This window comes from Choristoneura fumiferana, chromosome 14 (genome assembly GCF_025370935.1).
Source record: "Choristoneura fumiferana chromosome 14, NRCan_CFum_1, whole genome shotgun sequence".
Lineage (NCBI taxonomy): Eukaryota > Metazoa > Arthropoda > Insecta > Lepidoptera > Tortricidae > Choristoneura > Choristoneura fumiferana.
The window spans coordinates 16377057-16402341 of record NC_133485.1 but is presented as its reverse complement, the minus strand read 5'-3'; the positions used below and the strand labels follow the sequence as shown (position 1 = coordinate 16402341).

At 40.7% G+C, this 25285-nt stretch overlaps 1 protein-coding gene across 1 annotated transcript; it reads left to right on the top strand.

The window, feature by feature from the left end:
• The first annotated feature begins 4886 nt into the window (after positions 1–4886).
• LOC141435048 (uncharacterized) lies at positions 4887–17470 on the top strand. The gene is made up of 4 exons (XM_074097568.1): positions 4887–5419; positions 12125–12427; positions 13211–13522; positions 17460–17470. Exons 1-4 carry the CDS (start codon positions 5182–5184, stop codon positions 17468–17470), a joined length of 864 nt encoding a protein of 287 aa, XP_073953669.1. The 5' UTR covers positions 4887–5181.
• Positions 17471–25285: the final 7815 nt, after the last annotated feature.

Genomic DNA, 25285 nt, shown 5'->3' with positions numbered 1-25285 from the left:
CTGCCGGCCCCGCGCACCGCTCGACTTCAAACGCGCGCCGCTCAACATCAAACGTGCCGCCGCCGCCGCTCCCGCCGCCGCCGCCGATGACCCCGGCTGGCGCGAGTACGAGCAACGCGGATCCCAACAGGAAAAAACGTATGTTCTGTTCGTACTGTAAAAGGCCCAATCATTCAAAAGACAATTGCCCTAAACTTAAAAATAGAATAAGTAATGATAACAGTGCTACATATGACGACATTAATGATATTAACAGTAACAACAATAACGGTAGTCATATTTATTGTTATGGGTGCGGGGAGAAAGGCGTGATAAGATCAAATTGTTCTAAGTGCAATTCGCAGTTTTCTGCAATAGGTATGGAACCTATTTCCGATATAAATTCAAGTTCACTGACCTTGTCCTCCGCACACAGTTCGACTGTTTGTTTTATTAACAATGAGTGTCATATTCGCTCTGACTGTAATGCCGCCGCTATTAAAAGGCATAATCAGATTTCGAGTGCTGTGAAATCTATTGTTTTGCCTAGTGTGCGTCGTAAATTTAAAGACAATGTTGCAACGAAATCCGATTACAACCTATCAATGTTTAAATCGGTTATTCCTGAATTGTTTTATGTTAGAAAATTTTATCATATGCTGTCAAATAATGTTGTGTTTTTGCCTAATCAGTTTACGAGTGTTTTACCTACAGCTTTCTATGATTTACGCGTGACCTCGGTAGTGTCACTACCCGAGTACGAAATGTGCGTCAAGCCGGTAGTGCCCCTACCTTATGGTGATTGCGTTAAGCAAGTAGGGCCAGAACTTAATAGTGATGTGTATGTTAAACTGATAGGATCAGAAAATAATCAAAAAATGTGCGTTAAGCTGGTAGGGTCTCAACCGTATGAAACGCGTTTGGCCTCCGCAGTACCACTCACGGTGGGTAGTAATTTTGTTACGGGTGAGTGTTCATTATCCACATGTGACAGTTTCGCAAACGTTTCGGGTGACGATGCTAATTTAAGGGGGAGTGAATTTGAGACTGATTTCTCTGAATACAAGGAGGTTTCACGTGATGTTATGGTAACCTGTTCAGACGTTAACGATAACGTTTCTACGTCTATTAACAGCCGGATTACGTCGAATCCTAGTATGCATTCAGTCTGTGCTCCACCTTCGTTAGATTTTGATTGTGCGTCTGCCGATTTGCACTCGTCCTCAAACCCAGTGGTACAACAACAGCGACCAATTTTGGGTGTAACTATTTTAGGCATAAGGGGCAGAGCTTTAATAGATACAGCCGCAAAACGGTCTGTAGTAGGTTGTTCGTTGTATGCTTTGTTAAAGAAACACAACCAGATTTTTTCTGAATCTTTCATGTCCATTAGGTTAGCAGATGGATCTGTGCAGAATATGAAGGTGCTCACAACAACACTAGATGTTGTTGTAAAGCATAAGACCGTGTCACTTGAGTTTGTTGTATTGCCAGACGCGTCAGGTAATGATACGTTACTAGGTATTGATTTTCTAGTTAAAGCTGCCATTTCGATGGATTTTGCAACTGCCAAGTGGCGTTTCTCTGAGGAACTCACACAGTATCCAGTAGAATTCGAATCGCCGAGTAGTCACGTCACGTGTTCATCAGCCGACATACTTCGCAGCGACGAAGGTGTTATGCTGCAATCTACTCAGCGTAATAAACTGGCAGGTCTACTTTATTCTAACGCAGACATCTTTAAATCAGGGGGAGCTCCGACCACCTTTGCCGAGCACCACATCGATACAGGTAATCATCCGCCGGTGTCTTCTCCGCCGTATCGCCTTACTCCTGCTAAGAAAGAAATCATGAGACAGGAGCTCGACAAGATGCTAAGTGAAGGGGTAATCGAAGAATGTGAGTCTGCCTGGACTGCTCCCGCCATTCTAGTTCCAAAAAAAGGTAATGGTGTTAGATTTTGTGTTGACTACCGCAAGCTCAATAATGTGACCAAAACTGATTCTTATCCCATTCCGGTTATTGACGAGTTACTTCAGGCAACGAAGCAAAACTGTTTTATGTCCACTATAGACTTAAAGTCTGGATACTGGCAAGTAAGTGTTGCGCCAGAGGATCGTGACAAGACTGCTTTCGTCACGCACTACGGGACCTTCAGGTTCACGCGCATGCCGTTCGGGTTGAAAAACGCACCGGCGACGTTTCAACGTCTGATGGACCGGTTTCGTTCAGGTAATACCCTCAAAAATGTCACCTTACTTTGCTATTTAGACGACCTCTGCATAATATCCGAATCCTTCGAGAAGCACGTGGAGGACCTGCAGAGAGTATTCGACAGGCTTCGGTTGTTCGGTCTGAGGGCCAATAGGGATAAATGCTCGTTTGCTCGTGAGAGTGTCACTTATCTTGGTCACGTGGTCGCTCCAGATGGTATCAAAGCAGATCCTTCGAAGCTCGATGCCATTATGCAAATGAAGGAGCCTACCAACTTGAAGAACTTGAAGTCTTTCATCCAAACATGCTCCTGGTTCCGTAAGTTTATCCCTAATTTTGCTCAAATTGCTCAACCCTTGACCAAACTTACTCGTAAAGATGTGGCATGGACGTGGACGGATGAACAGCGTGACTCTTTCAACAACCTAAAGCAGAAACTGACAACTGCACCAGTACTTATTCAAGCCGACTATAGTAAACCTTTTGTGATTCGAACAGACGCAAGTAGTTATGCTTTAGGTGCTGTACTTATGCAAGGAGAAGCTTACGATGAGAGACCCATCGTGTACGCAAGCAGGCTACTAACGTCAGCGGAAAGAAACTACACGACCACTGAGCGAGAGGCTTTAGCGGTGGTCTGGGCGGTGGAAAAGTTCAGAGGGTATGTTGAAGGTCATACTATTATAGTCAAGAGTGATCACCAGCCCTTGCGTTGGCTGCTCACTCTTAAATCTCCTACTGGGCGCCTAATTCGATGGGCTATGAAGTTACAAGCGTTTGATATTAAATATGAGTATACTCCAGGTAAGTTGAACGTTTTAGCGGACATGTTGAGTCGTCCCAGCTGCAATGAGTGTATTGATGGTGAGTGTAAAATATGTTCCGTGACGCTCGACTTACCTCGCTACACTCCAACCAGCCTCCGCGAAGCTCAGCTGCAGGATCCTGAAACAAAAAAGATTATTGAAGATTTAGAAAATACTGACCTGTTAGCTGCTAACCGATGGCTCGAGCGCGGATATGTCATGTCACAAGGAGTACTCTATCGCTTGGATCCTGACTCCGACTCTGAAGATCCTCAACTTGTAGTCCCGGCGTCCATGGTAAGTAAAATTCTTGAAGAATTTCACGACGTTCCTACTGCCGGCCATCAAGGCATCGAAAGAACGTTAGCTCGTATCAGAAATAGATACTATTTTACAGGTATGCGTAAATTAGTTACTGAATACCTGAAGAATTGCACGGAATGCCAAAAATATAAGATCTCGAACCAGAAACCGGCTGGCCTTCTGCAAACTCCCGTTTTACAGCAGCGAGGTGAGGTTCTCTCCGTTGATTTATTCGGTCCTCTACCGAAAGGTGACAAAGGTGAAACTTGGATCCTTGTAATAGAAGATGCTGCTACCCGGTGGGTAGAGCTGTACCCTCTCCTCGATGCATCTGCCGAGACGTGTGCACTAATCCTGATCAACGAATATTTTCTCAGGTATGGGTTTCCTCGTCGTATAATTTCAGATAACGGCGTTCAACTAGTTGCTGCAGCTATGCAACAATGTATGTTTGTGCTTGGAATCCAACAGAATCTCACCCCTTTATTTCATCCACAAGCCAATCCCGTAGAACGAAAAAACAGAGATATAAAAACTCAGTTGTCGATTCTAGTCAAGCACGAACATACATCGTGGCCGAAGTACTTGCCTCAGATTAGATTCGCGTTGAATAGCGCAGTTTGTTCTTCCACGGGTTGCACTCCGTCGTACTTGATGTTTTGTAGGGAGATGAGAACCCCTTTCGAGAGTCAGACAGATATAAGGTCTGTTTTAGACAAAGAAAATTTTGTTCCTCAATGCACGCCCTTTTTGAGAGATTTTATTGATAAAATGAGCCTTATTCGCGAGAGGGTAGAAGTTGCTCAAGACAAAGCGAAAAGGTTCGCTGACGAAAAGCTTCGTCCGGCACCCGAATACAAAATAGGCGATTTAGTATTGGTAGTAAATTCATCCTTAAGCAACGCCAGTAAGGGTATTACAAAGAAATTTATGCCTAAAAGGGATGGGCCATACTCTATTAAGAAACAGGTCTCGCCGACAACGTTCGAGGTGTCACATGTGGATAGTGGTGTTAGTGTAGGGAAGTTCCATACGTCATTTTTAACTCCTTTTGTTAGCAGACAAGGCGAAAATGCCTTACCTATTCAGTCTCGACGACCTCGGGGACGTCCACCAAAGGTGAATACTGCTAGGGCCAAGCCACATACGGGACGTTCATGTAGCTTGGAGGGGGAGGATGTAACACTAGCAACAGTACCCGTAGCGCCATCTGTGGGCTTTGTAGGGAATAACCCCACCGGCCGCCCGCGCCGACAAGTACAGCGCCCGGCGCGTTTTAAAGATGGCGAATTGAACTGATGTTATGGCCGAACGAATAATATGTGAATTGTGATTTCTTTAAGTTAAAAAAATTGTACACGAACATTCTGGTGATAAAAATTGTTAATAAACAAATAAATGGTGATGTACAAACACGCTCGTTTCAAGTTCCGTTTTACGCGATGCATGTTGGCGAGATTAAAATTTCTCTTTTTTCCTTTAAAACAAAATAATATATATTTGTGATTTTTGTTTATTATTACAAAGTCTTTTAAGCTAGTGTTTTTTTATTCGTTCGGGATTCAAGTATAATTTTTTTATAAATTAATGGCCTCAAACGTTTATGGCGTGGAATGGAAAAAACGCAAGTGTCACCGTCACCGTAGCCATCCTACCTATCCGCAATTCGTTCATATGTCAATATTATATCTGAGGATAATATGCGTGCATTGTTTTGCCGGCACGAATTCAACGAATATAACATAATCTTGCCACCACGCACTTGTATTGTAGAGTTGGTAAACAGTGTTATTGCAGACGCTGTGAGTCTTGAGCTTGTTGTTAAAATATATTTTGGCTAAACCAGCACAGAGCAGCCTGGTTAGTCCGTGTCGTGGTCATGGAGTCAGCCGCCTGCCGCCGCCGTGCTTCCGACGCGGAACAGTCGGCGCGGTGGACATACAGCGCGACTGCGGAGTGTGAGCCTGTGGCGGTGAAGGAGGAGCCCGAGGGGGGCGAGTGCGGCGTGAGCGAGGCGGCTGTGGCAGCAGGCTTGTACGCCGGACACGAGGTCAAGGACGAAGTAGTCATTGGACCTGAAACGGTGCAGCAGCAAGACGTCGCTTTTTCAATGCAAAGTAAGCTTTGTGACTAGCTACTTAGTGGAATGAAAGTAAAAAATGTGTAATTATAAAAATAAAAGCAGTTTAAATTCAAGCAGGAGTACCTGACTTTGCAAGTCAAAGTCAAAGTCAAAGTCAAAATATCTTTATTCAATTTAGGCTATAACAAGCACCTATGAATGTCAAAAAAAAATCTACCACCGGTTCGGAAAAACCTCTGCTGAGAAGAATCCGGCAAGAAACTCAACGAGGTATATATATTTTTTTAAAACAGATTTACAATATTATTAAATGATATGTATACATCACAAGTATTTAACACAACTTTATTTTTAACACAGTAGGTTCGCTATTTGAAGGGATCGCTAATGCGGATCGGAATTATTACCAAATATCCCTGTCCATGATATAATCATTAACTTTAAATACGCCTTTGATATTAATGTCTTCTTGACAATAGATCTGAATTTTGTATCCATTCCATTTATAATATTTTTTGGAATTTTATTATAAAAACATATGCAATTCCCCAGAAAAGACTTTTTGGTTTTAGCCAGTCTGTAAGATGGAACTTTAAGCTTCCCTGTGTTTCTAGTAGCCTGGCTTCTCGACGTTAGTGGGAAAATCACATATGTTCTTCCTAACATACATGATTATTTCAGAAACATAAAGCGATGGCAGGGTTAGGATATCTGTTTCCTTAAAAAAAGATCTTAAAGATTCACACGTCTTCAAATTATAAATTGCTCTAATTGCTCTCTTTTGTAAGATAAAAATTGACTCAATGTCTGCAGCAGATCCCCATATGAGCATAGCAGATGAGCATGTCCTCAGTGGGTAGATGCCTGGCATTTGCTTAAGTCAGAGTAGAGATGGCCCATTACTATTGTTTATATTTTAAAATTATCCTGTGACTTTTAGTGTTTCAATATTATCTCATTCTGTGGACTTAGTGATAGTTAACTTTTAACCAACATTTTTATGTGGTGATACTTTGTTATTTAAGTGTAATTAACTGTTTAACTTAAGTGCTCATAGAACTACCCTTCAAAAACTGAAAAAAAAGAAGTTTCTATATAACAAGCAAATAGAGATGGAGTCGAGTGATGACGACGAAAATCCAAATATGTCATCCAATGCGATAACTCCGGAGGAGATTAACCGTGTTATTTATGGATCGGAGCTGGAGTGGGATGATGACGATATCCAAACAAATTTGCAGAGAGGAAAGAGAGGACGAGACAGTTATAGTGAAGGTCAGGACCAGGATTCGTTTATTTTGGTAACAAGCGGAAAGAAGAGGAAAATTCGGAAGGAATCTCCACCTAAGGAATTGAGTGAAGTAGACCAGGCAGAACAAAATCAAGCCAGTTACGTAGAAGTGTCCTTAAGCAGCAAGGAAAAACTACCTAAGCAGATTGGAATGGCAAAATTCCACAACATACAAAAAATTTTTGCAGGTGGTAGGACCTTGTGCAAGGTCCGCCCGGATTGCTACCACCATCTTGCTCGCTAATCCTGCCGTGAAGCAGCAGTGCTTGCACTGTTGTGTTTCGGCGTGGAGAGTAAGACAGCCGGTGAAATTACTGGCACGTGAGGTATCCCATCTTAGGCCTCTAGGTTGGCAACGCGTCTGCAATACCCTGGTGTTGCAGATATTTATGGCGGTGGTGATCTCTTACCATCAGGAGACCCACTTGCTCGTTTGCCATCCAATCGAATAAAAAAAAAAAAAAAAAAAAAAAAAAAATTCCTTAAAACTGAGAATATACAAGGAGTGTTAAAAGTGACATATAAGAGTCCTTTCAAATTACTTATACGGTTCAAAGATAGCGAATCTGCAAAAATGCTTACCAGTTGTTCTAACGTAACATTAAAAGGCTGGACCTGCCGTAACACTAATGAGATGTCTTATATATATGGCGTGGTAAAAGATGTAGATTTGGAGATTGAAGACGACACTCTGAAGGGGAATTTCATAGCGAGATTAACATAGCTGCAAAAAGATTAAACAGGAGAGATAAAGATGGCAAATGGGTAAAGAGCGAGAAAGTACGATTGTGTTTCCAAGGCTCCAACTTGCCTCCATATGTTTATTCATATGGACTGAGGATGGAAGTTGAGCCTTATGTTTTCCCTGTCACGCAATGCAGTAAGTGTTGGAAGTTTGGACACATCAAAAACTTTTGCCCTTCAAAGTACTTTGTATGCCCCAAATGTGGAGGAGAGCATGAAAATTGTGAAGCCTTAACATTTAAATGTGTCAATTGTAAAGGCGAGCATATGTCTATTCTAAAGAGCTCTTGTCCAGCTTGTCAAAGGGAGAAAAACATAAGAGATGTCATGGCCCAACAAAATTGTACATATAAGGTGGCTCTTTTAAGAATTAAGAATAAGGTGCCTCCACCGGAGAATAACAAAGAGCCAGAGGTAACTCCTCAGAATGAAAGTCCATCAGACAACGTCAATACTCCTACAGGAGATCGCACCTATAAGGAGGTTCTCCAAGGGAATCAACAGAACAACAAAAGTAATAAGAAGGTTCATGTGAAACAACCTACTAACAATCAGGCAGAGCAAAAACGCAGGAGAAAGGTAGTAGCTACTGAGGACTCGGTCATTTCTGATATGGAAACAGAAGAACCCGAAAGTCAGAATTCACAGAAGAATACAAACAAAAAAAACCGAGACCGAGACAATGACAATGACAATGAGCAAAACAAAGACACTAAGCAAGACAGCTGGACTAAAAGATTTTGGAAAAGAATTCAAGAAATTATATTTTCGGAACACGATTGGACAGGCAAAATAAAACTGGCTATTGAATATATTTTAGAAGAGGTAAAAGTTTTTATTAAGGAGTACATAAGCATAGACAGTTTAATGAAACTTTTTAACTTCCAAAATAATGGACAGGCAGCATGATGATTCCTTTATAAATATTATACAATGGAATGCTCGTAGCATAAAGCCAAAGCTCAAGGATTTTGAAAACATTTTAATTCAAGACAAAGTTCACATAGGTGTCATTAGTGAAACATGGTTATCTGAAGAGGACTGCATTAACATGAGCAATTATAATGTGTTTCGATTGGATAGACAAGATGCTTATGGTGGTGTTTGTTTTTTTACCCATAAATCAATTAAGGTGCTTCCTTATTCTTATGTCACACCTAACCCGGATTTAGAAGTGCTCATACTGAGTGTCGAAAATGTCAGTGGGCTCAAAAATATTATATCAGTATACTGTTCTAACCCTCGGAGTATAAGGCAGAGTGATTGGGATAACATATTCACCATTTTCGATAAAGGAACCCTTATTTTGGGAGACTTGAACACGCACCATCTGTTATGGTCCTACAAAACTGATGCTAAAGGAGAGAAGTTGCATAAAGCCATGTTTGAACATGATTTCGTATGCCTAAATAATGGAGCTCATACTAGAATTAGACTGGTTAATGGTGACGTGCAAAAATCAGCTCCCAATGTTTCATTTGCCACTACTGACATTGCTTTAAAGTGTACATGGTCTGTTTCTAATGAATGTTTGGGAAGCGACCACATCATGATTAAATTGAGATTTGGATACGAAAGATGTAAAGTACCAAATAAGAAAATTTACAATGACAATTTTAAAATTACATCCAGATATTTGCATTATGAGAGCGGAGCTAGTAGCGATGTATGAAGCATTAATCTATGTTAAATCCATTGGAAAAAACCAAGTCGTGATACTATCAGATTCTAAAAGTGCGCTTCAACATCTGGCTCGGTGTACCTCGGGGTCCCGAGGAATGCCGATAGCCTACGACATATTAAGACTTATGCACGGATTGCGCTCTGATGGTGTTGCATTGGTTATCCAATGGATACCGTCTCATGTTGGAGTAGCGGGTAATGAGCAAGTAGATAGAGTGGCTAAAACGGCAGTGACAGACGGCATGGAACTCCTATGTAAACCATATGGTACGGAATTGATGACACTTGCGAGGAATAAATGCTTAGATATGTGGCAAGAGTCATTCAATTTAATATCAAGAACAAAAGGTATCTGGTACAACACAATACAGAACAAAATTTTCAGGGTGCCCTGGTTCGATTGTGCCAGCCTCCCCAGGGATTTACTTGTGTGGGCGTTTCGAGTGCGGTCAGGACATGTTCCATTGAATAAATTTTTAAATATGATGAAAGTAGTTCAATCCCCCATGTGCACGGATTGTAATAAGATTGAGGACTTAATACATTTTTTGGTGGAGTGTGTATTGACGAAGGATATCCGCGAGAGGTGGCTGAGTGATTTGGACCTGTTCAATGGTGCAGTGAATGTTATTTTGAGTTGTCCGGTATCGGAAGATGCAGTACGAATTTATCGGTTCATCAAGCACTCCTTTGCAGCCAGATAATCTGGATATCGCAATAGGAGTGTTTGATGAATGTGGACATCGAGTCTTTCAATGAGGCTGGCATAGTCACACTGGTGCACTTAAGCCTCAAAAAAAAAATATAGAAAAAAAAAAAAAGATCCCCCATAAAATTAGGCCGTACGAAATAATGCTATTAAAGTAAGCAAAATAAACCAACCGTGCCGTCGCCACATCGGTTTGCTGCCGTATTTTCCAAACCGCAAAAGCAGCAGAGCTCAATCTACTCGCAATTGCTGTGACGTGAGGTCCCCACTGTAGTTTAGAATCGAGCGTTATAACTAAAAATACTGTTGATTTTACAAATCCAATAGTTTGACCATTTAACTTTATATTAGAAACTGAATTCGAGCTAGATGAATTTATCAACGAGAATTTAATACATTTAGTTTTCTTAGGATTTAGCAACAAATTATTGGCAGCAAACCATGCGGATATCACGGACAGGGTTTCATTGGGCTCAATGAAGTCGGTATCTTTTCTACTAACCTTGAACAGTAAAGACGTGTCGTCAGCAAACATAACTATACCCGACTTTTGGCTTACCATATAAGTAAGGTCATTTACATAAATAAGATACAGGAATGGGGCAAGAATGGATCCTTGAGGCACTCCCATTTCGACCACAGATCCCTCCGATACCGTTCCGTTAATCGCTACCTTTTGCTTTCTTTGTGTGAGGTAAGATTTAATGAGTTCTAAAGCGAGGCCACGAATGCCATAAAAATTTAACTTACAAATTAAAGTATCATGATCCACACAATCAAAAACTTTTGAAAGGTCGCAGAATACACCTATAGCGTCATGTGATTCCTCCCAAGCTTGCAATATGAATTTAACTAAACTATGACCCGCATCTGTAGTAGACCTGCCTTTTGTGAATCCGAACTGCTGTGGATGCATGATTTTATGGGTATTAAAATGCGAGATCATTTGCGTCAGCATTATTTTTTCGAATATTTTGCTAAACGCTGATAGGATGGACACAGGACGATAATCAGAGGGATTATCTTTATCACCTGATTTAAAAATAGGAACTACTTTACTATATTTCATCAAATCTGGAAATACGCTTTCATCTATACAGCTATTAAAAATAAATGCTAAAGTTGGAGCAACGACATCTAAAATGGAATGTAGAACCTTAACTGAGACGCCCCACAAGTCTTCCGTTTTTTTTACTTTTAATAATCTAAAAGTCTTAATGATGTCACAGGGAGAGACATGCGTGAATTTAAAATTACTTAAGTTTGAATAGATACATTTTTGTTTTAAGAGCGACTCAGCTAACTTTGAGGAAGACTCGAGACATTTTGTCGTTTCGATGGGGATTTTAGAGAAGTAGGTATTAAACTCGTTAGCTACTTTAACCGCGTCCGTTTCTAATACATTGTTAATCTTTAATGATATAGAGAACTCCGCGTTCTTACGTCGACCGGTTTCAGTATTTATAATTTTCCAAACTGTTTTAATTTTATCATCAGAGGACTTAATTTTATTAGTTACATGGGCTGCTTTTGCTTTATTACATATAATTTTGAATAATTTTGAATAATACCTGACATACTGGTGGAAACCTTCATCAGTGGTACACAATTTCTTATCATAAAGATCATATAAGACGTCCCTACTCCTACATATTCCGGGTGTAGCCCATTCATTGAATGATAGTTTGTTTCCTATTTTAATACGTTTTTTACTACACGTTTTATCGTATTCCTCGCATACAGTATTTAACAATATTTTGAAATTTTCGTTTGGATTTTTAGTATTTACTTTTAAATTGTTTACTTTTTGCGCGATGTTTGTTTTGAGACGGTCAAGTCTTTGTTTGTTCAACGGTCTAATTTCTATGGTTTGATTAACACCGCCCTTAGCCCGAGGTAGCTTCACTGTTTGAGCTTTGTGATCCGATCGTACTCCACTGATAACAGCTTTTTCTGAATACTTACAAGTTAAGCAAGCGAAAAGTAATGCAACACAACACTGTACTGTTGTATAAGAATTCTCTATGATGAGGTGGAGAGTGACGCTCCGGGGTGTTCTCTCCCAGGTGCTTCATAAGACAATTAACTGAGATTTCCGCACACATGCATAGATCTACATGTATCTGTATCCTTTAATAAGGGTGTCATTTGTTAAATAACATTTGGATATTGTAATTTATTTCTCTATTTTTTTTCATTAAAGTGATTACATACAAACATACACAAGTTATAACCTGTAAAGAGAGTAAAAAATAATAGGAACCCTTCTAATAAAATTGAACATGTAGCTATAAATAAAATATTTTTTACAGATGCTTTTTGTAGGCTGGTGGGTCCATGCAGTCTGAAGCCAGAAGGCGGCGCCGATGACACACCCGACTGCACCCACACCTGCCTTGGAGAGGGACCTTGCTGCAACAGGAGCCCCGAGCAGCAGTACAGGCTGACAAGCTGTTTTGTTCGACTGGAGCGACTTCCAGTAGGAGACCTGCACAGAGGCAAGCCTTGCAGCAGCATGCAAGCTGACCCCAGTGCCAGTGCCCTGTGGCGCAGCAGAGAGCAGGGCCAGAGACGTTCCTGCAACTTGCCAACCCCACTTGCGTGTCACAAACAAGGTTTGGCTCACTATGAACTACACTAAGCCATGCTTCTCCTAAAAAAAAAACATGCAAAGAAAAACGAAACAAAAGGAAAAGATATATTACCATAGTCACTTTTCTTTCTTTCTTTCTTTCTTTCTTAGTTAATTCATTTGGACATGCACAAAGTATGGATCTGTTCACTCACGAAGGCCTGCTTCTCCACATTTTATAATCGTAATTGTAAACAAATCCGTACAACAAGTCTATGTGTGCGTAGCTCGAACGTGTCCTCAGTCACAAGCTTACTGTCAGTCACGCAGACTAAGACAACTATACATATAAGTAGAAGGTTTACTTGTGCACATTGATAATAAGCTGTGGAGAGGCGCGCCTTTGTGAGTGAACAGATCTATACCTGACCTACCTAACACCATAATCCATTTCCTGATGTAATTAAAAATAAATTAGGTAAATTATGATAGATCTGTCTGTATGCTGCATATAGTATCAGGAGACTTGAGACAGACATGATTATTAAAGGAGAAGCTTCACTTCACTTGCATATTGATAACTTTCACTGGAATCATTGGATCGTAGGGTGATTATTCGGGCGTTTGAACCGCCTCATTTTTCAGGTCAATTTTTTTTCAATTTTTACAGAAAAATTACCAGAAAAATGAGACAGTTAAATCGTCCAATAATCACCCATTTTACAAAATGTTTTTTTCCTCTGAATATCAAGCTCTGTATGTTCCGTTGGATTTTTGGCTTTGTGTTTCACCCATCAATTAATCTCCCAAATATATTATCTTGCAGATACACTGAACACGACTGAGGTGGACCCGTGCCAGCTGCAGCCAGCGGGCGGAGCCGGGGCCGCGCCCGAGTGCACCCACACCCGCCCCGGGGAGGGACCTCGCTGCAACATGAGCCACGACCAACAGTTCCAGCTTAGGAGTTGCTCTGTGCGGCTCGAGCGCATCCTCATAGAAGACTTGCCCACATGCAACACTTGTCTCGTAATCTTTGACTGTAAATCAAGTCTAAAAAATCATAATTGCACACATTCAGTAGAAGAATCTAATATCTGTGCAGAGTTAGCTACGCACGCATCTTTAGAAACAGGAAGTGAAACATTGTTACGATATTCGTCCGATGATGCGAGGATTTTCACACAAGAAACAACTTGCTCTGACAATATTTCCAAATCACACTATCGGAATCAATCTGTTGTGTTTTCTCACACAGGCGAGAAACCTTTTTCTTGTGACGTTTGTAAGTCGCTGTTTTCTTACAGAAGTAATTTGGCTAGGCATAGACGAACTCACACAGGCGAGAAACCTTTTTCTTCCGACGTTTGCGAGTCGCGGTTTTCTCAAAGAAGTACTTTGGATGCGCATAAACGAACTCACACAGGCGAGAAACCTTTTTCTTGTGACGTTTGTAAGTCGCTGTTTTCTTACAGAAGTATTTTGGCTAGGCATAGACGAACTCATATGGGCGAGAAACCTTTTTCTTGCGAAGTTTGTAAGTCGCGATTTTCTCTTAAAAGTAATTTGGCTAGGCATAAACAAACTCACACAGGCGAGAAACCTTTTTCTTGCGACGTTTGTAAGTTGCGGTTTTCTCGAAAAAGTAGTTTGGCTAGGCATAGACAAACTCACACAGGCGAGAAACCTTTTTCTTGCGAAGTTTGTAAGTCGCGATTTTCTCAAAAAAGTACTTTGGATGCGCATAAACGAACTCACACAGGCGAGAAACTTTTTTCTTGCGAAGTTTGTAAGTCGCGGTTTTCTCGAAAAAGTTGTTTGGCTAGGCATAGACAAACTCACACAGGCGAGAAACCTTTTTCTTGCGACGTTTGTGAGTCGCGGTTTACTCGAAAAATTACTTTGGATAAGCATAAACGAACTCACACAGGCGAGAAACCTTTTTCTTGTAACGTTTGTATGTTGCGGTTTTCGCAAAGGAGCCATTTGACTATGCATAGACGAACCCACAACGTTGAGAAACCTTTTTCTTGCGACGTTTGTAAGTTGCGATTTTCTCATAAATGTAATTTGGATAAGCATAAACGAACTCACAAAGGCGAGAAACCTTTTTCTTGCGACGTTTGTGAGTCGCGGTTTGCTCAAAAAAGATATTTAGTTATTCATATACGAACTCATACAAGTGATAAACCTTTTTCTTGTGACTTTTGCAAGTCGCGGTTTTCTCTAAGAAGTACTTTGGATGTGCATAAACGAACTCACACAGGCGAGAAACCTTTTTCCTGTGACATTTGTAAGTTGCGGTTTGCTCGCAAAAGTTATTTAGTTATTCATATACAAACTCACACGGGCGAGAAACCTTTTTCTTGTGACCTTTGTAATTCGCGGTTTACGCGTAGCAGTAGTTTGACTACACATAAACAAACTCACACAGGCGAGAAACCTTTCTGTTGCGACGTTTGTGAGTCGCGGTTTTCTCGCAGGGATCGTTTGGCTAGGCATATACGAATACACACAGGCGAGGCTACTCATAGATGAGCTCACGCACGAGAGAAGGCTGTTGCTTGAGCGGGGAGGGGGGCTGCGCGGCCACGCTTGCCATCAAGAGCCGCGTTTACATTTAACTGTCGTGTTGTGTCGTGACGCATCAGAACGGTATCGCTTTCGTACATTTTATATGGTTGCGTTCACTTTTATCCCCTCTTGCCCTCATGTTCTGAGAGGAGGCCTGTGCCCAGCAGTGGGACGTATATAGGCTGGGATGATGTTCACATTTATCTGATGCGATGTGTTGTGACGTCTTGTGTTGCGTCGCATCAAAGCTATAGAGAGAAAGAGAGACCGAGAGCATCCAAACACAACACGACAGACAAATGTGAATGCGGCTAGGTCGCTGCGGGAGAGGGCGTCGAGTGTGCCTGTTTGAATGGCTCGGTACCGAATCGTCTATGAGTCAAAATACCCACGATTTCAAAGTCTGAAATACACGTGCCCCATTGTGTTAACCGTCCATGGTGTTGCGATGTCTTAATAGTGAAAGGAGCACGGCCAGATAGCAACAAGTCTAATTATGTAAAATGCCCAAAGTTGTTTTAAATCGCCCAAATTGTAAATTACCTACTTCATATCGCCCATAAAAACTGAACTATTTCACTAAGATTCTTTGCTTTTTTGGACAGCGTTTTTCACAAGATGTAGTTTGGACATTATGCTGCACGATTTAATTGCTATTCTGATGTTCAGCGTTATGCATATTGTGTTAATAGGACGTCGGACATTTCGCTTCTTGGTCAATTTGCGTCGCGAGACATTTTGCTGCATTACGATATTTTTAACGATTTTACTACATTGGATTAATTTAAATGTCGTAGGAATTTCGTTTTTATGATGCATTAGTCTGAATTTTCAATCCCATGCTTAATGTATTTTTGACAATAAATAAATGTTTTTTGTATACAAATCTTCTTTTAACTGCCCTTTAAGAGCGTGCAAACGAAAAATTGCCCATTCAGCGATTTTGAGGTTTTTCAAATGCCTTATTAATATCTAAATGCTTACGTTTTTTAAGGAAAAACTAATGTAACATATAGATAAACTCTTATTCTGATGTATAGCGGTGATTTCTTTTGATTTCAGTCAGCGATTTTTTTTTGCCAAATCATTTTGATAGTGAGGTTTTACAAAAATACGCGTCAGAGCTGTCTTTCATGTGAAATAGTTCCATTATAACCCACCACAAACAGTGTAACTTTAGTATTTTATAATAGAAAATATAGTCTTTTAAGACATAGGGTCATCATATGTATCAAAATATTAGTGATTATTATTCAAATACCATTCTTCAAAAGGTCTAAATCGGTCTACTTCATTATTTTTTATCTCATTTGTTGTGATGTATTTGCCAATAAATCAATTTTATTATAAATCTACAGGAAATGTTTAGTCTGTAATATTTTTTTCAGCGCTTAATAATAGCTCATTTAATTTTGTCAATTTTCCAAACTTGGGTCCTAAATCGATTATATAACCTCGCGCGTTAATAGTTACGACTCAGAAAGCGCCGGGCACTCCCAAGGAACGGACGTATCGCTCTGCGCTCTCCGCAGGTTAACAACCTTTACTGCAAACACCCGATGGTTATAGCGCGTCGGCAATTGCTTGATACTTGATAAGTAATTTTACATGTTAAAATTAAATGTTTTAAATTTTCGCAATTTTCACTCAAACTAATACGGGTAGATGCGTTTTACATTTCACAAGAATTTATTTAACTTGCCATATTAGTATGTATGTTATAGTATGTAGTGTGTAAGTATTAACTAAATTTGACCCACTTCCCGATTTTTGATTGAGATGAAACTTTGCGTGCATGTGTGAATGAAATGACAATGTTATATTATTACTATGACATGAAGCTGATCTGATGATGGAGCTGGAAGGTAACCACAAGAACTCTGTAATAAAACGACATAACCCCATCGAGTTTAGGCTCATTAGATTTGTCTTGACGAGTCCTAGGTGGTAACCAGGGACAAAGGTACAGTCAGCAAAAAAATATTGTATTAAAAAATAAAATGTAGCTTAAAGTTATTAAAGCTTTTATTTAACTTGCCCTTTTAGTATGTTTGTTAGTATGATAGTGAGTATGATATAAAAGTAAATTAAATCTTGTTGTACAGTAAAAATCTTATATTCTTAGATATGGGCAATAAACGAAAATCATTTGGGATGAAAAAACACAGTACTGTTAACACAGTATGAGCTGCTTAGAAAAGGTTATTCATCATTATTAATTCCCATTACTGTAAATCCAAGATAGAAATCTAGTTCCATAAATATATTTTTTTGTTAAATTCACTCCAAATCGGATTTACGGTTACTGTAAAATTACTGTTTTTGGTTTTAAGATAGCATTTTTTTTATCAGGTACTACACTACCATTAAAAGGTTATTTATCAATACTAATTCCAATTACTGTACATTCAGGATCAATAATAAATACCTTTTTGTGTTAAATTCAATTCGGATTTATGATAACATTACTTTCTTGATTTTAAGATTGCATTCATTTTCAGACGGAAAATAGAACAGGCTGAAGTGTCGATTATACCTAATCATGAGACTTATATAAGTCCCAATATGTAAAATGTATGATGCATTTTCAACTTTAAAAAAATTTGTCACAATTTTATTCAGTATTAATACTTTTGTCTAGTTTTCACAGTATTTTATTAGGTACGTACCAAGTTAAATCATATAAAATGAAGATTATTGTTTGAAATTTCTGTTACTGAACTGATTAATATTTAGAAAATGACGAGTGACGAAAGTCATTGGACTCCGTAGTATTAGTGTCTATCGCTATAGCACTAATTGCACATTATAAATACAGATGGAGTATGGAGAAGATCAATAATATAAGATTAATTAGATATAATTAATCTTTATTTACACAGAGAAAAATAAATTGACATATTGACAAAGCTATAACAACAGTGACAGGAGAACACGAGAACCTAAGTATGAAATTAAAAATAATATCAAAATTGTAAACGGCCTGTCAGAACAGAGTACGTAACCTCCTTTATTCTAACACTCCTCCTTAATTTCATTACTCTACACCCATACCTCTCGCACACAACGTAAACTTGCCCTTTAACAGGGGTTTTGTAAGTACATCCGCCACCATTCGCCCGGTCTCCACATACTCTAATCGAACATGCCCATTCTCAACCGCTTCTCGTATATAGTGGTGGCGCACATCAATGTGTTTTGTGCGTTGGTGATGCACAGGGTTCTGTGCAATAGCAATTGCTGACTGGCTATCACTAAAGATAGTCAGCTGTCTCTCCTGTTCTCCGGTAATCTCAGCAATAAACCGTTTTAAGAATATTGCCTCTCTGGCTGCTTCCGAGATGGCAACATATTCGGCTTCTGCAGTAGAGAGTGCTACAGTTTTCTGCTTTTTGCTTTCCCAGCAGATCGCTCCTCCTTTCCATAGGAACACCAATCCGGAATATGACTTTCTGTCATAGGATGTAGCATGACTCGCATCTGCATAGCCCATTAATCCCTTCTTGTCCGTTTTGCTATAAGTCAGTCCATGACTCTTGGAACCTTTAAGGAATCTGAGCACTCGTTTCGCTGCTATCCAATGCTCCTCAGTAAAGCAGGTGTTAAATTGGCTCAGATGGTTGACTGTATGTGCTATGTCTGGCCTCGTGCAAACAGACAAATACATCAACGATCCAATCAGGTTCTGATATGGTGTGCCAGCATCCGGTTTATGTGTTGGTCCTGGTTTTCTAGTTTTTGTCCAGGTACCGATGGTGTTGACGCTACCTTGCAGTCAACCATATTAAAGTTCTTTAAGATCTTTTCGACGTACGTCTCTTGGTCGATTTTGATTTCAGCTTCGGTTTGAGTGATTCGAATTCCCAAAATAAATTTCGCTTGACCAAGATCTTTCATCTCGAACTTCCTCATTAAGTCTCTTTTTAGGCACTGTAGTTCTTCTTTGTTGTTCCATAAAATGAGAATGTCATCTACATAAACAGCAAGTATAATGACCTTCCTTCCACTTGACTTTATGTAGACGCAAGGTTCATTTTTGGATCTCGCGAACCTAGTTGTAACAACTCTATGTTCAACTTCGTGTTCCATGCTCTAGGGGCTTGCTTCAAGCCATAGAGGGACCGTTTCAGCAAACAAACATAGTCTGGTCCTTTTTCCTCAAACCCATCGGGTTGCTTCATGAACACAGTCTCTGATAAATCTCCATTGAGAAAGGCCGTTTTCACATCCATCTGATCTATGTTTAGGCGATAAGCAGCTGCCAATGCTAACAGTGTTCTTAGAGAACTGTGTCTTACGACCGGGGAGAAGGTCTCGTCATAATCAATTCCGTATCTTTGGCTAAAACCACGAGCCACAAGACGAGCCTTGTATCTTTTTCTTCCCTCCCCCTCGTCTTTGATTTTAAAAATCCATTTAGAATCAACGACGTTGCATCTCTCGGGTCGTTTGACTAAGACCCATGTCTTGTTTTTCTTTATCGCATTCAGCTCTTCCTGGATGGCGGCTTTCCACTCCTTACTGTCACTCCTTGACAATGCCTCACGAATCGTACTGGGATCCTGTTCAGATTCAGTGGCTTGATAGAGCAGATAATCTGAAAACTGAGTGGGCTTTCTGTTTCTAAGGGGGTACCTCCGTGACCTCTCCTGTAAGTCCTCCTCGAGTTCTTCGTCAAGAGTTGATACCGAGTCACAGTCTTCAAACTCGGCCAAATCAGAGTCTGCGTTTGGCTCGTATTGACTAGTATCCGCTCTAGGAACCTCACACTCTACGCCAAGATTCTCATCTTCTGATCCAGAAATGCCGTGTTCCACTCTAGCAACAGTATCTTCCAAATCAGAAGTTTCTCTTTCAACACGTCCACGAAACACTGAGGCTGACGATCTGTTCTCAGGCTCAGACTCTACGTTGCTTTGACGTGACGGTTGCTTTTCTGCATTATCTTCAGACAGATTTAGTATCACCTCCGGATGCTCTTCTGTCTCTGAACGCTGGTGATGCATTTGGTTTTCCAAAAATACTACGTTTCTTGCCTTAAACACTGCGCCAGAAGTGGGGTCGACTAATCTGTATGCTTTTGAGTCGTCACAGAAGCCTGTGTAAATAAGCTCTCTGCTTTTTGGGTCCCACTTTTTTCTCTTTTGTTGAGGGATGTGCATAAAAGCTTTGCATCCAAAAATCTTCACCATACTTAGGTCACATTTCCTCTTTGACCACTTCTCTTCAGGTGTTTTGTACTTCACCGCTAACGTTGGTGAACGATTTTTTAAAAATACGGCATGGTGGACAGCCTCTGCCCAAAAACGTTTAGCCAAACCGGAATCCTGTAGCATGCTTCTTGCTTTTTCGTTGATAGTTCGGTTCCCACGTTCTGCGACTCCGTTTTGCTCTGGCGTATAATCAACAGTCAGCTGATGCTGAATCCCGAATTTTTTCAAATAATTATCCATTTGTTTATTGACGAACTCCGTACCGTTGTCAGTGCGAAGTATCTTCAGTTTCCCTTCACTTTGATTTTCAGCAAACTCCTTAAACTCAATAAATTTTCCAAAAACTTCGCTTTTCTGTTTCAAAAAATATACAAAGGTTTTGCGAGTAAAATCGTCAATAAAGGTTAAAAATATCGGGCCTTGCTGACAGAAGGTACCTCCATAGGTCCGCATACGTCGGAGTGTACTAAGCCTAGTACCTCGGTGCTCCTTGTGGCTTTGTTCTTTTGAAAAGGTTGCTTGGTCTGCTTCCCCATGATGCAAGGTATACACTCAAGTTTAGTTATAGTGTTGGGAAAACTTACCCCAGTTGCCATCTTATCTCTGAGTAATTTTAGATTGTTTATACCGAGATGTCCCATCCTCCGATGCCACTGCATCAGCTGGTCACCTTCAGTTGCTGATGAAAGCGCAGAACCCTGTGAACAGCACTTGATTTTATAAATGCCTCGTTCTACCACACCTTTCACTACAGCCTTTCCTCTAATCTCACATTCGTCACTCTTAAAGATGTCGCAGCCTTTTTCTGTAAATACCACTACATGACCCTTTTTCGCAATGGCATTTACACTCAATAAATTAGAAGCTAATTTAGGAACATACGTCACATTACTGATTGTTAAATCTATTGATTCGCAAACTACCGTACCTTCGCTTTCACCCAAAACCTCGTTTCCGTCAGCACATGTCACTCTCAACGGCTTAGAAGTACACTTTAGGTCCCTGAACCATGATTTTCGATTCGTCATGCTCGTAGACGCTCCCGAATCGATGATCCAGTCCTCTGCGTCTGGTTTTGCCAGTGTCCCAAACGCATAGGCCTGCAGCGCCTCCTTCCTTTGTTTGGGGTTCTCCGGACAATCCTGTGCTTTGTGAGGTCCTTCACAAATGAAGCACTTGACCTTTCCTCTAGTCTTCTTCTTAGGAGCACTCTTGCCCTTGTGCTTATTTGTAAGGAGTGCCGATGATGACGGCTTCTCACTGGAGCTCGCAGCGTAAGTATCTTCCATTTGGAACAGCTTCGTTTTTACATAATCGGTAGTCAGATCTATGTTGCTATTCTCAATAGCCAACCTCATTGGTTGAAACTCCGGGGTTAGGCCTTGCAGGAGTAGAGCTGCCAACAGCTCATCATCAACCTCCTTCCCAAGGTCCAGCAACTCTTGTGACGTTGTTAGGACAGATGTCACATACTCGCGTATTGTAGCAAATTGTTCGAGCCTCATGCTCACTAGTTTTGTCAAAAGTCGGCAGCGGTTGTTCAGACCTTTGTCTTCGAAAGCATTCTTCAAGGCTTCCCAAGCGTCCTTAGCCGTTTTGCTATTGCGGACATGCACCAAGCAGTGGGGTCTGATCATCAAGCATATTTTTGCACGTGCTCTCTGATCACGCTTCGTACCAGCAACATCGCCGACCGCAGGTGTAGCACTCGTGTACTCCCATAAGTCGTCATGGATAAGGTATAATTCCATGAGGAATTTCCACGTCGCATAGTTGGTGTTGCCATCTAGCTTCTCTAGGGATGGCAAACCACTGCTGCCAGAACTGGACGTTGCAATTTCTCCGTCTCCTCTTTCAGCCATAATTTACGTGTCGGGCCCATAACCTATTAGTGTCTATCGCTATAGCACTAATTGCACATTATAAATACAGATGGAATATGGAGAAGATCAATAATATAAGATTAATTAGATATAATTAATCTTTATTTACACAGAGAAAAATAAATTGACATATTGACAAAGCTATAACAACAGTGACAGGAGAACACGAGAATCTAAGTATGAAATTAAAAAGAATATCAAAATTGTAAACGGCCTGTCAGAACAGAGTACGTAACCTCCTTTATTCTAACACGTAGTCCATTAAATTAGACGCCTTACGCATTGTTAATAATCTACTCCCAGAGAAGTCGACTCCATCTGATCTCAGGACTCCATCTTAAAACCCTCGCTTCGCTCGGGAGTTGATTATTAACAATGCGTAAGGCGTCTAATTTAATGGACTACGTGTTAGAATAAAGGAGGTTACGTACTCTGTTCTGACAGGCCGTTTACAATTTTGATATTCTTTTTAATTTCATACTTAGATTCTCGTGTTCTCCTGTCACTGTTGTTATAGCTTTGTCAATATGTCAATGTATTTTTCTCTGTGTAAATAAAGATTAATTATATCTAATTAATCTTATATTATTGATCTTCTCCATATTCCATCTGTATTTATAATGTGCAATTAGTGCTATAGCGATAGACACTAATAGGTTATGGGCCCGACACGTAAATTATGGCTGAAAGAGGAGACAGAGAAATTGCAACGTCCAGTTCTGGCAGCAGTGGTTTGCCATCCCTAGAGAAGCTAGATGGCAACACCAACTATGCGACGTGGAAATTCCTCATGGAATTATACCTTATCCATGACGACTTATGGGAGTACACGAGTGCTACACCTGCGGTCGGCGATGTTGCTGGTACGAAGCGTGATCAGAGAGCACGTGCAAAAATATGCTTGATGATCAGACCCCACTGCTTGGTGCATGTCCGCAATAGCAAAACGGCTAAGGACGCTTGGGAAGCCTTGAAGAATGCTTTCGAAGACAAAGGTCTGAACAACCGCTGCCGACTTTTGACAAAACTAGTGAGCATGAGGCTCGAACAATTTGCTACAATACGCGAGTATGTGACATCTGTCCTAACAACGTCACAAGAGTTGCTGGACCTTGGGAAGGAGGTTGATGATGAGCTGTTGGCAGCTCTACTCCTGCAAGGCCTAACCCCGGAGTTTCAACCAATGAGGTTGGCTATTGAGAATAGCAACATAGATCTGACTACCGATTATGTAAAAACGAAGCTGTTCCAAATGGAAGATACTTACGCTGCGAGCTCCAGTGAGAAGCCGTCATCATCGGCACTCCTTACAAATAAGCACAAGGGCAAGAGTGCTCCTAAGAAGAAGACTAGAGGAAAGGTCAAGTGCTTCATTTGTGAAGGACCTCACAAAGCACAGGATTGTCCGGAGAACCCCAAACAAAGGAAGGAGGCGCTGCAGTCCTCTGCGTCTGGTTTTGCCAGTGTCCCAAACGCATAGGCCTGCAGCGCCTCCTTCCTTTGTTTGGGGTTCTCCGGACAATCCTGTGCTTTGTGAGGTCCTTCACAAATGAAGCACTTGACCTTTCCTCTAGTCTTCTTCTTAGGAGCACTCTTGCCCTTGTGCTTATTTGTAAGGAGTGCCGATGATGACGGCTTCTCACTGGAGCTCGCAGCGTAAGTATCTTCCATTTGGAACAGCTTCGTTTTTACATAATCGGTAGTCAGATCTATGTTGCTATTCTCAATAGCCAACCTCATTGGTTGAAACTCCGGGGTTAGGCCTTGCAGGAGTAGAGCTGCCAACAGCTCATCATCAACCTCCTTCCCAAGGTCCAGCAACTCTTGTGACGTTGTTAGGACAGATGTCACATACTCGCGTATTGTAGCAAATTGTTCGAGCCTCATGCTCACTAGTTTTGTCAAAAGTCGGCAGCGGTTGTTCAGACCTTTGTCTTCGAAAGCATTCTTCAAGGCTTCCCAAGCGTCCTTAGCCGTTTTGCTATTGCGGACATGCACCAAGCAGTGGGGTCTGATCATCAAGCATATTTTTGCACGTGCTCTCTGATCACGCTTCGTACCAGCAACATCGCCGACCGCAGGTGTAGCACTCGTGTACTCCCATAAGTCGTCATGGATAAGGTATAATTCCATGAGGAATTTCCACGTCGCATAGTTGGTGTTGCCATCTAGCTTCTCTAGGGATGGCAAACCACTGCTGCCAGAACTGGACGTTGCAATTTCTCCGTCTCCTCTTTCAGCCATAATTTACGTGTCGGGCCCATAACCTATTAGTGTCTATCGCTATAGCACTAATTGCACATTATAAATACAGATGGAATATGGAGAAGATCAATAATATAAGATTAATTAGATATAATTAATCTTTATTTACACAGAGAAAAATAAATTGACATATTGACAAAGCTATAACAACAGTGACAGGAGAACACGAGAATCTAAGTATGAAATTAAAAAGAATATCAAAATTGTAAACGGCCTGTCAGAACAGAGTACGTAACCTCCTTTATTCTAACACGTAGTCCATTAAATTAGACGCCTTACGCATTGTTAATAATCTACTCCCAGAGAAGTCGACTCCATCTGATCTCAGGACTCCATCTTAAAACCCTCGCTTCGCTCGGGAGTTAACGCACGACACCCTCGCTGCGCTCGGGAGTTAAATCTGGAGTCCTTTGTTACGCTCAGGATTCAATACCGTACCCGTGACATAATAAAGTGCTTTATCCCCGTAGTGTACAATCTACTAATAGTATTTTATGCAATTGTTACATAAAGAGGGGTCTTGAAACCATAGTGTGGTGTAACGATACCAGCGAAGTGAATATCGTTATAGCATCACACGAGTGTTTTAAGGCCTAATTATGTAAAATCTCATACAATATTTTATATACACACATTATCGCCGGGGATCTCGGAATTGCTCGTTTAAAGGTATTAGATGAAAATAATTATGAGCAATGATGATGATATATTCATTTATTTACTAAGTATTACGTGTCCTCACACAGTATACCATCATATGCGTGAGAAACATTGAAACTAATATTTTGCGAGCACTGAAAAATTAAATTTTTATTGCCACTTTTTTTACTGACTGTAATTTTATACGTTGTTGCCATCTAGGGCCAAAGTACTTGTCAAGACGAATCAAACGAGCCCAAAGTCGATGTGGTTATATAGATTATTACAGAATTCCTACGGCCACCTTCCAGCTCCATCATCAGATCA